Source organism: Oncorhynchus gorbuscha, linkage group LG21 (assembly GCF_021184085.1).
Source record: "Oncorhynchus gorbuscha isolate QuinsamMale2020 ecotype Even-year linkage group LG21, OgorEven_v1.0, whole genome shotgun sequence".
In the NCBI taxonomy this organism is placed as follows: Eukaryota; Metazoa; Chordata; class Actinopteri; order Salmoniformes; family Salmonidae; genus Oncorhynchus; species Oncorhynchus gorbuscha.
Window position 1 is genome coordinate 47,648,278 of NC_060193.1, and position 18,210 is coordinate 47,666,487.

Below are 18,210 nucleotides of genomic sequence, written 5' to 3' on the forward strand. Positions count from 1 at the left end.
TACATGTCGCAGCAACTGTTTGAAGTGACATGGGTTGAATTCCACAATGTCGTCACAATGCCACCCTCAGTGTCAGAAAAGAAAAGAGGTTGTGGTAGTAGTGCCCTACTTTTGACCAGAGCCCTGCTTCCATTCCCTTACCCCGTGTTATACTTCAGGAGTAATGTCACAGAGGGACTTGCACCTCAGATGGAGGGTGAAAACACCAGTCACGCCTCCTCAGTCTCCTGTATGGGCCCCTCATCACCGCAGCCATGACTTTTAATAACACAGGAGAGGGGGATCACTGAGGCATATCTATCCTGTTCCAGTCTAGCTGAGCCGTCGACGCAGCCTCTAATACAGCCCGTCCCTGACTGTGTGGAGCTTATATCACTCTATACACTCTGCCACAGGCATCTACTAGTCCACATCATAAAGACGGGGGGACGTGATGATTCCTCTAGAACGAGCCTGTGGTGGAGGCTACTGAACTAACAACCTATTGATCAGGCTGACTGGCTACTATATCATCAGACTGAGATGGTCTATTACGTTGATATGGCCTGCCCTCTAGTTTTTCCTGTACAGTAAGAATAATACATTGGATTAAAGCACCGAGGCTGTGTTTACACAGGCAGCCCAATTCTGATCTTTTGTCCAATTATTGGAAAAAGAGCTTATCTGATTGGTCCAAAGACTAATTAGTATGACAAATCCGATCAACTATTTTGCCAACAATTTGAGCAAAAGATCAAAATTGGGCAGCACGTGTAAATGCAGCCTTAGGGATATTGAATGATGTGGATACTCCCACAGTCAAAAAGGTTGTTGTTTGAAGTTATGTTGTTTTTGAAGTTAGAATTGTGTCGCGGTCTGTAGCGTTTTTAACCAGTGACTTTATTATCCCAAAATGATCTAGCGGCCCACCAGGGAGTCCTAATAAACTGTTTCGGGGGGCGCATGACAATTTAGCAAAATGTAGGAGGAGTGGTTGGGGGTGAGGTGTAGCTGGTGAGTATCAGCTGCAGGTGTTACACTTACAAAAGTGGATGAAGGGGGTGGGGGGTTGAAGCATGGTTGGTAAGTTACTAGTTAGTAGCTACCCTTCCGCAGGTTGATCAGGGGCTCCAGGACTCCCCTGCGGAAGGCAGCGATGGGGTCCTGGACACACGAGCGCAGACTGAGCATGCTCTGTATATGATGCTCCTTTAGCAGTAGCTCCCTGTAGCCGCTGAGCTGTGGCGCTCTGGACAGCAGGGCGGCGACACTGTGCACAAACTCTGGGACCAGGCAGGTGTAGGTGTTGTCTGCCTGGCAGAAGTGGTAGGACACCACCTGGAGAGAGAGAGAGAGAGAGAGAGAGAGAGAGAGAGAGAGAGAGAGAGAGAGAGAGAGAGAGAGAGAGAGAGAGAGAGAGAGAGAGAGAGAGAGAGAGAGAGAGAGAGAGAGAGAGAGAGAGAGAGAGAGAGGGAGCGACAGAGAGAGAGAGAGAGAGAGAGAGAGGAGAGAGAGAGAGAGAGAGAGAGAGAGAGAGAGAGAGAGAGAGAGAGAGAGAGAGAGAGAGATATATATATATATATATATATAAACCCTAAATGCTTTTTCAAAGTTTTGACTGCCATGAGTGTCTTGACCTTTCCAGAGAAGTAAGTCCTCAACCAACTTTGAATATCTCCGTCTCACAAATCAGCATTTGATTTTCTCCATGAGGCTAAAGTGTCTGAGATGAGTTGCTAATTAACAGATTGGCTAATCAAGCAGCCATGACGGATCCACTTAATGGAACAGGGGGAAAACAAGGCATGGATGTCAAGAATAAACACACGAGTCTTTGGGACTCGATGGTCTTATTCATTATTCACCACATCAGTAATTACATGAACACACAGTTAACAGAGCCATCTTGTTCATTTAGTTGAGGATGGTGAAGTATCCATACACCCAGGGGTCATCTTTAATTCAGGAACTCATCAAAAGGAGCAAACAGATGGATGGCAAACACAGTCAGTCAGAAACGTTCTCCAGTTGCCTCGGAACCCAATTTGTCAAACTAAACCCTCCCTTCTTAGTATTACTAGGTGAAGCCGCAAGACTCTTCCTCTCTGAGACCAATTACAGAGGAATTAGGAGGTGGTCTATTGGCAGTGATTCAAGGAACAAGATTATCTGTGCAAAGCATCGTTCTGAGATACTGAGCATGAATGTTGTCACATCCCAGATCTCAGAACTGTTTTGAAGAGAATTCTTCTTTCATAACCCATTAAGGTCCTGACCTTGAAAGTCCCTAAAGTGCAGAGTATCAAAATACTAAGACCTTTTTTTGGGGGGGGTTCTATCCTTAGGTTCTATCTGGCACAGAATGTTACAATTGTTTACATTTCAAGAGAAAAGTACAGACATTTAATGATTAATTACAGACAATACCCTTCCTTCTTTCTAGTCACACCTTCAAATGTATTAATTAACGTTCCCTAAAATGACAAATGCACAAATCTTATGGATGACTGAAAAACATTACCTCTGGTTGAGTAAACTACTTGCTAGTTATCAATAACATTTGGTAAGTTTAATACTGTAGAACAGGACAGGACAGAAATAGCAATGCCTCTCCTAAGGGCCTTACACATTCTCTAAGGCACCTGTATTTATTTGTGTTTGCCATAAAGAGCTTACGTTATGGCCATTCTTATTCTACATTTTTTTAAATAGAATTTAAAAAGAGGACCAGAACCTATGATATGAATAATCAAGGACTTGAGACTATAAGGTTCTATCAGCAAAATGCATCGTTTTGAGATAATGAGTATTTTTGAAGGTCCAGCTGTCAGAACTGTTTTGTGATATTTTCCTCTTAAAAACCACTAAATGACTACAATGTCAATGAAAACGACTCACTAAGTATATCACCTTACATGCAATTCTTTTTGATTGATTGACAATCCAGCATTGTGTGATTGGATTGAAGATGGATCCTGACGGCACCAAGTTAAAAGGTGCTTTCAGATTATTATCATTTGTTCGTCATGGTAAAATAACAACAACAACAACAACAACAAAAAACGGACATATCTGACTTGTAAAGGACCACCTGAAGAGCAACTCCATGTGAATAACATATTGACCCAAATGTCAGATAGGACCTTATAGTCCCAAGATTCTTCCCCACCAGAGGTGTCTGTTTCTGTATGTGTGTGTGCCTGTGTGTGCCATTCAGGTGTGTGTCTGTGTGTCTGTGTGTGTGCCTGTGTGTGACATTCAGGTATGTGTGTGTGCCTGTGTGTGTGCCTGTGTGTGGCATTCAGGTGTGTGTCTGTGTGTGTGCCTGTGTGTGGCATTCAGGTGTGTGTGTGCGTTCAACATGAAGTGTGTGCATGTGTGTGTAGCGTATCGTACCTTGCTGGCCAGGCGTTTGACAGCCTCGTCTCGGTGTGCCTCTGGTGTCCCGGGGCAGGTTGTTTCGCTGGGCTGGGGGTCTGTGGTGGGGGTGCTGGGCTGTTTGGAGGCGCCGTCTGTCCCCCTATCCCCAACTGCAAGAGGGACACAGCAAGGTGTAGCCGGTGTGAAATGGCTAGCTAGTTAGCGAGGTGCAAGCTAATAGCGTTCCAATCGGTGACACCACTCGCTCTGAGAGTTGTCTCTCTTGCTCTGGAAGGGTTGCGGCTTTTGTGGAGCGATGGGTAACGGTGCTTCGAGGGTGACTGTTGTCGATGTGTGCAGAGGGTCCCTGGTTCGAGCCCAGGTAGGGGCGAGGAGAGGGACGGAAGCTATACTGTTACAAAGGCACATGTGAACTGTCACTACTTTTTCATGAGAAGTTGGAGGAGAATAATAATCATTCAATGAAATATTTTTTTGAAAACCAGCACTCATGACTCAATTTTTTTTTCTTTCTTGTGCTGTGAATACAAGAGAGCATGTTAAAAGCATCATTGTGGGCTGGTTTCTATAATGGACCCAAAACATATCTCCAGTAAACAATGTTAATTAAATAAGGCCCTGAGTCACAATGGCAAATCACTTCAGTCTCTGTCAGGCATTTATCATCATGTACTATAATTAGGTCACTGTCTATAATGCATTTCCCTGAGCAGGCACATCAAAGCAGATTCCTACTCTTAACCTAAATGATGTCATTACTTGATGTCATTACTGATGTGCGGTATGGTGCACTGTATCAATTTGCTGGATGGGGGCCGAGAAAATGATGTGTGCATTCACGACTATGGATGGTGGGAGAAAAGTGTGGTACTGTACCTAGCTACTGACGTAGCAACGCTTGCGTTTGTGTAACACCAATCTCCACACAATCAGTCATAGCTTTCAGGGACAGCGCTTTCAAAAGGTTTTATTCCTGTGGCTTCTGTGTGGCTCATCCGCTAGGACCAAAATATCTGATAGACCCTGCTACTTGAGAGTGATGGCTCTGTTCAAGTATGACTGATCTCAAGGTAGACAGGTTGGCTTGCCTACTTAGAAAATTGTTCAACTTAATGAAAAATGTGATCAAATTTCAATCACCCTTTGCTGAATGAGTAACCATCAATTTGTCCTTCCCTTCTAGGGGAACAGGGAACTGGCAGCTTCCTCAGAAAAAGAGCTGTTGCATCTCAAGAGGTTCATCCTGTTGATCATTTCAAACCAAAAAACCTCCAGAGAAGGGAAATGTGTCTCTTACTTTTGGGGGAGGTGCAGGGGCTCTGGGTGGGGACCTGTTGCATGTGACCTCCATGACAGCTGAGAGCCACCAGCCGCGAGACGACGGCCGTCTTGCCGAAGCCCACATCACCCACGATAACGGCCCCACGGCCCTCGCAGGTGTCACTCTTCCTTAGGACCTCCTCTAGCCGATGGAACAGCCAATCACGGCCTTGGAACGGTGCGTCCATGGCGACGGCGGGGACCTCGAACAACAATGGCTTCAGCATGATGTCGCCAGATTTGAAGGGAGCGAAGCGCGCTGGACGAAGAGAAAGGAGAGAACACAGGGGTTACTAACATGACTTCCTGTTCCTTTTTAAAGAGTATTGTGGTATACAACAATAATATAGTTGTGTATGGTGTTGTAACACAATAATTGCATGCACGAAGGAAGGATCTCAGTCGGGGTCTCAACTTACTGTTGAGCGCATTATGATATGGGGTGAAGGTTAATGTTAAGACATAGACAAACACACAATCCAGGATCCACCTCCACACTTCCTCCCCCAGGTGGCAGTAACCGGATCTAGATGCTGAGTTTAGACTTGATAAGCACATACATTACTGCCAATTAAGATGATCGTCAGTCAGAGTGCCAGTTTGGAGAGCCGGGAGGCTGCTGGTTGGTTTGGTGGCCACGAGGCCCTTCGTTTGCGTTTGAGTCTTTCGTTTGTAGTTTTCCTTTTTGTATGTATTTGTTCCTGTCACCATCTGAACATAATAATCCGCTTCGGCTCGTCGACCCAAAGGAGTCAAGGCAGAGCTGGTCATGGACCCAAGGTAAGGTAACGTTGATTTCTCGCACAAAAATGCACACGTTCATTCAGGTTACAGACCATGCAACTGGACATAGGACCCCTAGACTTAACGAGTGCAACAATATTAACAGGCTAGTTAATCAGTTTCGTAACAAGCGTTAGAATAGTACTATACACAAGATGCAATTTTGAAATGTGGTTGTGCTTCAGAAGTTTTCCTCTTGTTAGCCCATGTCAGCAAAACAAGCTATCTAAACTTGTAGTAATCATGGCTGAATTACCGACTGGGTACGAAGGGCACGTGCCCAGGGTCCCTGACCTCCATGGGCCCCCATTGATTTTGTACTATACAAAAGTATGTGGACACCCCATAAAATGAGTGGATTTGGCTATTTCAGTTACAACCGCTGCTGACAGGTGTATAAAAACGAGCACACTGCCATGCAATCTTCGTAGACAAACATCGGCAGTAGAATGGCCATACTGAAGATAAGTCAGTTCATTAAATTTCTGCCCTGCTAAAGCTGCCCCGATCAACTGAAATTGCTGTTATTGTGAAGTGGAAATGTCTAGGAGCAACAACGACTCAGACGCGAAGTGGTAGGCCACACAAGCTCACAGAACGGTACCGTCGACTGCTGAAGCGCGTAGCGTGTAAAATTGTCTGTCCTCGGTTGCAACACTCACTACCGAGTTTCAAACTGCCTCTGGAAGCAACGTCAGCACAATAACTGTTTTCGTCGGGAGCTTCATGAAATGGGTTTCCATTGCCGAGCAGCCGCACACAAGTTTAAGATCAAGTGTTGGCTGGAGTGGTGTAAAGCTCGCTGCTATTGGACACTTGAGCAGTGGAAACACGTTCTCTGGAGTGATGCTTCATGCTTCACCATCTGGCAATCCGATGGACGAATCTGGGTTTAGCAGATGTCAGGAGAACACTACCTGTCCGAATGCATAGTGCCAACTCTAAAGTTTGGTGGAGGAGGAATAATGGTCTGGGACTGTTTTTCATGGTTCGGGCTAGGCTACTTAATACCATTGAACGCAAAAATCTCAACCCTACAGCATACAATGACATTCTAGACGATTCTGTGCAGTTTGGGGAAGGCCCTTTCCTGTTTTTCTGCCCCCTGTGCACAAAGCGAGGTCTATACAGAAATGGTTTGTCGAGATTGGTGTGAAAGAAGTTGACTGGTCTGCACAGAGCCCTGACCTCAACCCCATTGAACACCTTTGAATTGAATTGCAACGCTGACTGCAAGCCAGGCCTAATCGCCCAACATCAGTGTCCGACCTCACTAATGCTCGTGGCAGGAATGGAATCAAGTCCCCGCAGCAATGTTCCAACATCTAGTGGAAAGCCTTCCCAGAAGAGTGGAGGCTGTTATAGCAGCAAAAGGGGACCAACTCCATATTAATGGCCATGATTAAGGAATGATATGTTCTGTAAAAATTAGCTGTAAAATGGCACTTTTTTCTCTCTGCCCCATGGCAAAACAAGTAGAATTGAATTATATTCATTTTCAAATTGCACACATTTCCCTCCGCCCCATGGTAAAATATGTAGAATTGCAAAAAATGTACTTAAAAAATGTTCCCCCTCCTCAGTCAAGAGGTGGGGAGGGGGACCAACCAAATATTGCCCAGGGCCCCCAAAAGGCTCGTCCTGGCCCTGCGCACGCACACATGCCTGCATGCACATATACACACAGAGAAACACAAGCAGTACCATACCGTTGGCGTCCCTTCCCCCTGTGCTGTTCCAGGGCTGTTTGACGGAGCTTCGCTGGGGAGCAGCACTCTGTTGATCATCCAGGGAGCTCAGATCCTCCAGCTTAGTGGAACTAGTGGCTGCAGGGGAAGATGAGAGACAGAATGAAGGAGAAGAGAAGTAGAAAATAAAGAATGAGGGAAAGCAGGAAAGAGAGCTTTTTTTTTTACAGTTGTTTCATTCGTTTTTGCCTTCAAGGTAGAAGATCTTAAACATTTGGGAATAAAAATTAACAAAAACCTTCATCGCCAAACAATACAACTATGGAGCTCTGTCCCCGTTTCAACATACTGTTCTACGGGCACATACGACATCCCAATTATTTTCAAACATTTTTTGAATATATTGGGCCTCAAATCGGCCATTATCGCCAAGTGTGAGCAGTGTGAAGAGCAGATGGGAAGCATGTCCCACCGTCAGCCAATCAGCTGTAAAGGTTCTCTTCAACTAACTCACAAGTTCATCGCAACAATGGCATCAAAAGGTATAACCTACCCCCTCAATTCATGCCCTGGTTTTAACGTAACACCCCAAGCCCTTCACGGACACAGAGATATTTAAGGAGAGAAGGATGACTGAAGGAATTGGCCCATAACTTGGTCTGTCAAACAGGTTGGCCTTCCTCCTATTTCTTAAATAGGAAGAAATTGGTTTCAACACAAAGCCCTCGTTTTAAGACAAATTCAAATGACGACTGTTTAAATGAAAGAGGTTTTTCTCAAATCAGCCTGTTTTCACCAACCATGTTGAATGTATTACATTGCCACTTCAAAGTAATGTAAGTTATGCAATTTACTCAAATCTGGCTTATTGCGAGGTCACTAACTCTGATAAATAGCTTAATTACGGGCAACACATTTTCTCCTCATTAAGATCAATTACAGAAGTAGAAAGCTATCAATGTTCACCTCCGGTCCCTCACATCAGTATCCCGCCCGCGCAGATGCTGCGCTCCTTGTACGCGCATTGTTATGCTTCCTCGGTTGCCATGTTGATTTCCTTACTAGGCCTACACATACACCAAGCTGCCCAGCAAATATAGACAGATTTTTATACTGCCGTGGAGGTGCCGCTAGGCGTATGTACTATACCGATTACTAGGTCACTGCGATTTGTCCCGACTGAATTGTTAAATGTGAGCGGTTCCAACTAGGCCCCATACGGGCGAGCATAAAATACAAGGACATTCTCAAAGCCGCAAAGAGAACCTTGATGACCTCATATCTAGCCGGGGGAATTCTGGTGGAGACGTCCTCCCAGGTAGTACCAGCGATGGCAATACTGGCTGCAGTAACCCATGGGGGTCAGGGGTCGCACGTGGACATTCAGGGAATAATACTGTTTTCCTGGCAGCACAGCATAAATCTTAGCGGTCTGCCGTGGGAAGAAGGGCCTCCTCTGGGGACCAGCGTGCGTGTGTTGAGGGGAAGGGGGGTTTCCGGGCTCCATCAGCCAGGACTAGACATTACACACTCAATATCTACCCATCCTGTAACATTTTGGCACTCCTGTCGAACGGCTACGATAGTAGGCGCAAGTCTACTCTTGAGCAGGGCTTAAGGGAGAACAACTTCGTTGAGGGTCCGTCGGAGACTCGTGTGCATGAGCTTGAAGTTATGTGTGTGTGTGTCTGTGTGTGTGGTGCGTGTGTGTGTGTGTTTGTAGGTGAATGTACGTGTGGAAGGGGAGAGGTGTAGAGATGTATTTGTGTGTGTGTGTGTGTGTGTGTGTGTGTGTGTGTGTGTGTGTGTGTGTGTGTGTGTGTGTGTGTGTGTGTGTGTGTGTGTGTGTGTGTGTGTGTGTGTGTGTGTGTGTGTGTGTGTGTGTGTGTGTGTGTGTGTGTGTGTGTGTGTGTGTGTGTGTGTGTGTGTGTGCGAGAGAGTGTGTTTTGTAGGTGAATGCACAAGTGGAAAGGGAGAGGTGTAGAGATGTGTATGTGTGTGTTTGGGGTGTGTGTGTGTGTGTGTGTGTATGCATCCCACAATCGAGGCTATAGGGTGTTGATAATAAGGATGGGATGGAATCTCAAGCTATAACATAAAATAATATCTGCTTCCCTAAATGTACATTTTCTACTCTCCGGTTGCTTTGTCAAAGGTAGGCATCCTTTTGGAGGAAGTGGCCTCATTATTGCGCATACAGTCCCGTCAAATGTGAAAGAAATGAAGGTATTCAGAAAAAATCAATACAAACACAGAAGTTATATAGTACAACTGTGGAAAGGGTTAGAACTGTTTAGTGCTGGTCAGCTGGTTGTGGCACTTCGTGCTCTTTTCAAAGAATGGGTCCTAACTTCTTATGGGTCCTAGGATCCATGTGTGTAGGGGTGGACTGACAGTCACAGGGATGACATCCCTACCTGGGATGGGGGAAGGGTTTTTCGGGAGAGAAACTGGAGCTAAAGTGTGTATGTACCGTCTGTCATGGTACAAATGTGGATAATCGACAGGTATTGATTCTGGTGGTACCGGTAAGCATGGAGAAGTATTCTGTTTTAAAGTTGTAAGGATAGTGGTAAGTGTCTCAACATGTAACCTATCATGGTAACTGATGAATTGAATTGCAGCTAGGTGTAATTCTAATGGTTTGGCTGATACTAGGAACAGAAGAGCAGTTTTCACATGGCTAAAAGAGGATTACCATATTTATTGTTTACACAAAACCCGTTCAATATCTTCTGACAAAGTGGCCTGGGGGACAAAAAAAAAGAGTAGGATGCTCAAATCTATTTCTGTCATGGGCTAAGGAATTCAAAAGGTGGTCTAATCCTACTGACAAACAATCAGGATCCCGAGGTGCGATCTGTTCAAATGGACCCTCAAGGAGGACGGACTGCTTTGAATGTACTACTTGATGGTAAACAGACGTGGCTCATAAATATATAAGGGTCGAATAATGACGATCCAAACTTCTTTGAGAAAATGTATAATAATCTCATTAGTCTCCAAGATACAAATAATGCTATTTTAATGTTAGGGGACTCCAATACAGATGTATGTACATCTACACTGTAAAGGCAATCATACTATCACCCTCTGGCGCTCAAAGTCATCACGAGTATTATGGACACGTTGGAATCCACTGATATTTGGAGGCTAATAAAAATACTTAATCCTTAATCAAGCTAGCCGGATGGATTATTTTGCTTTTCTATGGAGCCAAAAGTAAACAAAGTATTGATTGAGGATGGAATGCAATCAGACCATCAACTTATGTCCCTCCAGATAACTATGAGAGAATCTCTACGAGGATGGGGATATTGGAAATTGAACCAGGGTTTATTGGAAGACAGTACTTTCTTAACAAAAACGAACCAGAAATATATAACAGATTTCTTCAGGCACAATACAGGTTCAGCGGACCCACTTATCGTATGGGATGCCTTTACATTTGTTTTTAGAGGCCACTCAATTCAGTTTTCCTCCCCAGAACTAAAATGGTTCGGGTCAACGGAGAAACGACTTACATCAGAAATAGAAAAACTAGCATTACAAAATCAATGATGTACTACTGAACCACCCAATAATCTAGATGCAAAACAGACAGAAAACTTATTTAGGAAAGATCGGGTTTCAATTATACCAAAAACTGAGCAAATAGCACTTTGTGGATTGATTGATGGAGAAGGGCGACAAATGCACCTAGTTTTCCTTCAACCGTCAATATAGAAACGCATCCAAACATAATCTACAGACAATAGTTACAAACAATGGAGAAATCCTTATCTCATCAAAGGAGTAAAATTATTATTATTTTGATGTATTTTACCCCATTTTTCAATCTTGTCTCATCGCTGCCACTCCCCAACAGGCTCAGGAGAGGAGAAAGTGGAGTCATGCGTCCTCTGAAACATGACACGCCTAACCGCAATCCTTAACACCTGCCTGCTTACCCCGGAAGCCAGCCACACCAATGTGTCGGAGGAATCACTGTTCAACTGGCGACCAGGGTCAGCCCGCAGGCACCCGGCCCGCCACAAGGAGTCAATAGAGCACAATGAGTCAAATAAAGCCCCACTGGCCAAACCCTCCCCTAACCAGTGCGCCGTCCTATGGGACTCCCGACCACGGCCGGTTGTGGCACAGCCCAGGAAATGAACCCAGGCCTGTAGTAACACCTCTAGCACTGCATGCGACGCAGTGCCTTTAGACCTCTGCACCACTCGGGAGGCCTAAGTCAAATATTTTAAACAAAGGTTCTCTTGTCAAGTTCTTACAATCTCAATTAACAATGAGTTTTGTGAAATCCTTCTCCCAAAAAATCATGTTCTGCGACCAAAAAAAACAACAACTTGCGATGGCCTAATTACACAGGATGACCTACGGTTGGCAAATGATTCCCTTCAGACGGGGAAAACCCCTGGTCTCGATGGCATTCCGATAGAGATCATATCTGCTGAGAGATCCACTACTACCATGTTTTAATTACTCGTATATACTGTAAACGACAGACGATCGGACACACAAAAAGAGGGACTGATCTCTTTCCTACTGAAGCAGGAGCCAGGGGGCAGTACAAAGACGCGGTATCTCCAAACAATGTCGCGTTCAGACGGGATTCTTAAAAGGAAGACAACATTAGACTCTTAAAATCTTTATAGCAGATTTTAAGACAGCATTCGATACAGCAGATCTAGAATCAGTTTATAAGTGCCTAGATTTCCTTCAGCTTTTGAGAACCTCTCATGAGATGGGTAAAAGTAATGTACAACAACGCTTTATGTAAAATATACAGTGCTTGCGGAAAGTATTCAGACCCCTTGACTTTTTCCACATTTTGTTACGCTACAGCCTTGTTCTGGAGAATAAAAGCAGACTGTTGTGAGAATTTCATTTTTTTTTTGTCCTTTAATGGCAAACCAAAGAAAGTTAAACAGGCATATTTGTATAACGAACATGAGTTTGAAGGGTTACAACTAATTAAATATGAAGACATTAAACCTCTCACTTAAAGCCTCCGTTATACCAACAACATGTTATCTAAATCCAAAGGGGTTTTCCAGCAGGCTACTAAGAGAGGCTCATTCAACATTCAAAAGGGGTCTCTTTGCCGTTATGTAGATTAACACCAACCTTTTCCGGTGGATTGACAATGGAACCCTGTTTAGAGTCTCATCCGTTTGAAATGAAGCCATACAGAGATGGTTACAAATCCAATTTCCTCCTCCGGAAGAGTCTGAACAAGTATTACAGCAAACAGTACGGCTAAACTACAACGTACTGATGAAGGAAATAACCATTTTATTGTCGCAAAAAAAATATAAGGAATGATAAGAAATGACATTGAAAATAAGGACAGTCAATTTTTTTTGTCACACAAGCGATTTACAAAAGGCGTATAGGGACGTATGATCGATACAAAGGTTTAACCAACTCATCACAGCTCTGCCACAAGAATGTAAGGGGCAATTACTCAAAAGAGAAAGGAATTCATTATTTTGTCTGCCGCCAGTCAAAAACCACGCATGGCTTAAAATGACTCGTATTCCCGCACATCGCAAACTATATCGGTTTCGCTTAAAGTCGAGAGGTTTGACAACTGTTCTGCATCAAATTCCAGATCATTGAGAAGAGATTGTTGTGATGCCCCTTAACCCCTTAATGGCATGGGGTTTGTGAACCGTTGTACAAAACATTTGACGCATCGATCCGTTCTTTTCAATTGAAACTATTATATGTAATGTTCTCGCCACAAAAAAAAAGAATGCTCAGTAGATGGGGTGAGGCCTGTGGCCGCTGCAACGAAGAAACAGAATCAATAGATGATCACTTTTGGAGTAAGGTTCGGGAGTGGTTGTTGAGTCAAAATGTCTGTGTTCAGATGGATGTAGAAACAGTACTAGGAGATTATTATTATTATTTTATTTTTTTACAGAGCAATCAATGGAAAATATCATTATCCTTTCAGTTGAACTATTTACTCTTAGGCCAATCTCGGTAGAAATTGTACAAATAGAGAGGTTCGAGGTTTAAGATGTCAGAGTAAAATAGGAGAATGTATAGCAAAAGGAAATAGTCAAATGCTAAAATGGGTTAGTCTGTCGACAACTGAGGGTTGGAATTAAGATTAGAGGGATTGGTTGACTTGACGATGCGCCTAGAGTTCAGTACAAATGTTAGGAGGCTGTACAGGGCCTTCGGAAAGTATTCAGACCCCTTCACTCTTCCACATTTTGTTACGTTGCTGCCTTTATGCGAAATTGGATTCAATCATTTTCCCCCTCATCAATCTACACACAATACCCCACAACGACAAAGCAAAAACAGATTTTTCGAAATGTTTGCATTTTTATAACAAAACACAAAACGGAAATATCACATTTACATAAGCATTCAGACCCTTTACTCAGTACTTTGTTGAAGCACCTTTGGGCAGTGTTTACAGCCTCGAGTCTTCTTGGGTATGACGCTACAAGCTTGGCACACCTGTATTTGTGGTGTTTCTCCTATTCTTCTCTGCAGATCCTCTCAAGCTCTGTCAGGTTGGACGGGGAGCGTCGCTGCACAACTATTTTCTGTTCTCTCCAGAGATGTTTGATCAGGTTCAAGTCCGGGCTCTAGGTGGGCCACTCAATGACATTCAGAGACTTGCCCTGAAGTCACTCCTTCGTTGTCTTGGCTGTGTGCTTAGAGTCGTTGTCCTGTTGGAAGGTGAACCTTCGCCCGAGTCTGAGCACCCTGGAGCAGGTTTCATCAAGAATCTTTCTGTACTTCCCTCCGTTCATCTCTACCTCAATCCTGACTAGTCTCCCAGTCCCTGCCACTGAAAAACATCCCCACGGCATGATTCTGCCACCACCATGCTTCCCGTAGGGATGGTGCCAGGTTTCCTCCAGATGTGACTCTTGGCATTCAGGCCAAAGAGTTCAATCTTGGTTCCATCAAACCAGATAATCTTGTTTCTCATGTGAGAGTTCTTTAGGTGCCTTTTGGCAAACTGTCATGTGCCTTTTACTGAGAAGTGGCTTCCGTCTGGCCACTCTACCATAAAGGCCTGATTGGTGGAGTGCTGCAGAGATGGTGGTCCTTGTGGAAGGTTATCCAATCTCCACAGAGGAACTCTGGAGCGCTGTCAGAGTGACCATCTGGTTCTTGGTCACTTCCTTGACCAAGGCCCTTCTTCCCGATTGCTCAGTTTGGCCGGGCGGCCAGCTCTCTAGCAAGAGTCTTGGTGGTTCCAAACTTCTTCCATTTAAGAATGATGGAGGCCACTGTGTTCTTGGGGACCTTCAATGCTGCAGAAATGTTTTGGTACCATTCCCCAGATCTGTGCCTTGACACATTCTGTCTCGGAGCTCTACGGACAATTCCTTCAACCTCATGGCTTGGTTTATGGGACCTTATATAGATAGACAGGTGTGTAACTTTGATGAGGAACATTTTTTATTTAATGAATTTTAGAACAAGATTGTAACGTAACAAAACGTGGAAAAGGCAAGGGGTCTGAATACTTTCCGAATGCACTGTATATATATTTAATTTGTATGTTTTCCACCAGGTCCTCCAACCAGGGGAGGGTGTGGTAGGAACAAAACAAAAAAAGTGGAACAGAAATAACATATTGGCCAGCAGCATACCACCCTGCATCCCACTGCTGGCTTGCCTCTGAAGCTCAGCAGGGTTGGTCCTGGTCAGTCCCTGGATGGGAGACCAGATGCTGCTTGCTTGCCTCTGAAGCTCAGCAGGGTTGGTCCTGGTCAGTCCCTGGATGGGAGACCAGGTGCTGCTGGCTTGTCTCTGAAGCTCAGCAGCGTTGGTCCTGGTCAGTACCTGGATGGGAGACCAGATGCTGCTGGCTTGCCTCTGAAGCTCAGCAGGGTTGGTCCTGGTCAGTCCCTGGTTGGGAGACCAGATGCTGCTGGCTTGCCTCTGAAGCTCAGCAGGGTTGGTCCTGGTCAGTCCCTGGATGGGAGACCAGATGCTGCTGGCATGCCTCTGAAGCTCAGCAGGGTTGGTCCTGGTCAGTCCCTGGATGGGAGACCAGATGCTGCTGGCTTACCTCTGAAGCTAAGCAGGGTTGGTCCTGGTAGGTCCCTGGATGGGAGACCAGATGCTGCTGGCTTACCTCTGAAGCTAAGCAGGGTTGGTCCTGGTCGGTCCCTGGATGGGAGACCAGATGCTGCTGGCTTACCTCTGAAGCTAAGCAGGGTTGGTCCTGGTCGGTCCCTGGATGGGAGACCAGATGCTACTGGAAGTGGTGTTGGAGGCACTCATTCCTCTAGTCTAAAATAAAAAATATCCCAATGCCCCAGGGCAGTGATTGGGGACATTGCCCTGTGTACGGAGCCGTCTTTCGGATGGGATTTTAAATGGGTGTCCTGACTCTCTGTGGTCACTAAAGATCCTATGGCACTTATCATAAGAGCGGTGGTGTTAACCCCGGTAGCCTGTAATGTATTTCAGCCTTAAGGGAGAGCGATTCAAGACTCTTGTCCTTGAGTAAAATGGGAAACAAATCGGTCATCGTTCTTCCCTTATGCTGCCCATGTTTTGTGATGTCAAATATTCTGTAGAAAGAAACTCAAGGATAAAACACAAAGACACACAGAGAGCCAGCTGCAGCACACACACACACGCACGCACGCACACACGCACACACGCGAACACACGAATGCATCGTATAGTAAATCCTCTCACTCTCGGCTTCCATTTTACTTCTCCTCCGTCCCCTGTCCCCCCTCCTCTCTTTTTCTGCCTCTCTTTAATATAATAATATAATATAATAATATATGCCATTTAGCAGACGCTTTTATCCAAAGCGACTTACAGTCATGTGTGCATATTTCTCTGTCATGCTCATTTGCTCACTCTTCAACAACTCATTAAAATGGGAGTTTACCGCTAGATCAGTACATGTTGTATGGTGATGATGATCTAAGTGAATCCTCATCCAGCCTGGGAATATCAACAGCTCACTACAGGTCAGGAACATAGTCAGGTCCAGAGACCAGCTCCAATTACACCTGTTCTGTAGCAGAATGTTGTGTTTGTTAGGACCAGTCCGTTTTAGTTCTCTCTGCTCTGCTCCACCAGACCTAGCTTTCTCTGCTCTGCTCCACCAGGCCTAGCTCTCTCTGCTCTGCTCCACCAGACCTAGCTCTCTCTGCTCTGCTCCACCAGGCCTAGCTCTCTCTTCTCTGCTCCACCAGACCTAGCTCTCTCTGCTCTGTTCCACCAGACCTAGTTCTCTCTTCTCTGCTCCACCAGGCCTAGCTCTCTCTGCTCTGCTCCACCAGACCTAGCTCTCTCTGCTCTGCTCCACCAGACCTAGCTCTCTCTGCTCTGCTCCACCAGGCCTAGCTCTCTCTGCTCTGCTCCACCAGACCTAGCTCTCTCTGCTCTGCTCCACCAGGCCTAGCTCTCTCTGCTCTGCTCCACCAGACCTAGCTCTCTCTTCTCTGCTCCACCAGGCCTGGTTCTCTCTTCTCTGCTCCACCAGGCCTAGTTCTCTCTGCTCTGCTCCACCAGGCCTAGTTCTCTCTGCTCTTCTCTACCAGGCCTAGTTCTCTCTGCTCTGCTCCACCAGGCCTAGTTATCTCTGCTCTGCTCCACCAGGCCTAGTTCTCTCTGCTCTTCTCTACCAGGCCTAGTTCTCTCTGCTCTGCTCCACCAGGCCTAGTTATCTCTGCTCTGAGTGGCTTATGAATTCAAGTCTGGTAAAGAAGCAGCTAACTAGATTACAGTAATTTCCTTTGGGAAACAATCTGCTTGTCGGGGTCTGGATGTGATATAACAGTACAGTAATATCTGGATAGGGAGGTTGTAGATAGATATACACAGATGTTCTGTCTGTGTGTGTGTGTGTGTGTGTGTGTGTGTGTGTGTGTGTGTGCGCGCACATGTGTGAGTGTGTGGGCATATGGGTGTGTGCATGTTGTTTTAATGAATCTGCAGTAACTGTTGTATAGTAGCTAGATGGGGCTTGAGGCTTCTAGATTCAAGTTTAATCACTCTATTTGTAGTAAAGCTGTGATTGAAGCATCTCTAAGTTATTTAGTACTGCCTTTTGTTCCGCGTGGGAAGGAAAGGAACTATAGCTGTCATGATCGAGCCATACTACGAACTCAGCGACTGTTCGCTCTCTCTCTCTCTCTCTCTCCCCCTCTCTCTCTCCCTCATACAGCACATAAATCCATAGTGCGCGGCCCAGCCTCCTGTACTACCGTATAATCTGGCATTACATGAGACCTTTAATCTCCTCAGAGTGGAATCACAAGAGGAACGTCACGTTGCTCTGCTTTGTGACACGTACTGCACAGCTCACAGGACAGGAGCGGAAGTGGACCAGGAAATGGCCTGTATGGCGCTACACTTCACCTCGCCCACTGGAACACCATGTTTACAACCCCAACATCGCCACCATCGTGTCCAGTCTAGCGGTGAGTCACACCTGGATCTTGGGAAAAAGTGGTTGGAGGCTGGACCAGGCTATTGTTCAGCGTTAGAACCATTGAGCTCAGAGATGCACTTCACATCACCATCATGCCCATTACACTGCTGAGACAACCTACGTCGTGTTCCATCCAGGGCCAGGTTACTGTTAAACAACGTACACATTTTCTTTCCCACAATCTTCCACCTCACATACATGTTGTTTGGTATGATAATAATCTCAGAGCACTATGATGAAAGCTACAGCGGCAGTTGAATGGAAAGAGCTCTCGGGGGGGGGGTCTGCCCTCTTTCAATGGCACCGCAGGAATACTGACATTCTATTCACACACGGCGCCACTTAACTCTCAAGCTGTACTGAAATCAGCAGGTATACGTGGGACTAACACTTCCTCTGTGCTCGGGCCACCACAGCACAACAGCAGATAGAAACCTATATAGAGCGTGGGCTTTGAAAGAAACCAAACATGTCCTGTGTTACTCCCATCCTTGTCCCCCCCCCCATCACAACCACAACCTGAACTGGAGGTCTATTCAAACAAATAATACCATGCATGCTCATTTCTAGCAATTAAAGTTCTCCACGAGCAGCATCCCTAACAAACAGAAG

At 45.4% G+C, this 18,210-nt stretch overlaps 1 protein-coding gene across 5 annotated transcripts in view; it reads right to left on the reverse strand.

Annotated features, from left to right (window-relative positions):
• LOC124008576 (protein TANC1-like) overlaps window positions 1–18,210 on the reverse strand; it is a 55,537-nt gene that overhangs the window by 16,562 nt on the left and 20,765 nt on the right. For all 5 annotated transcript variants that reach the window (XM_046319962.1, XM_046319961.1, XM_046319958.1 and 2 more), the window contains 4 exons: window positions 7,173–7,289; window positions 4,658–4,939; window positions 3,376–3,509; window positions 1,086–1,317 (listed from right to left, as the gene is read on the reverse strand). In XM_046319962.1, coding sequence (XP_046175918.1) covers window positions 1,086–1,317; window positions 3,376–3,509; window positions 4,658–4,939; window positions 7,173–7,289 — 765 coding nt within the window. The remainder of the gene's footprint in view (window positions 1–1,085; window positions 1,318–3,375; window positions 3,510–4,657; window positions 4,940–7,172; window positions 7,290–18,210) is intronic.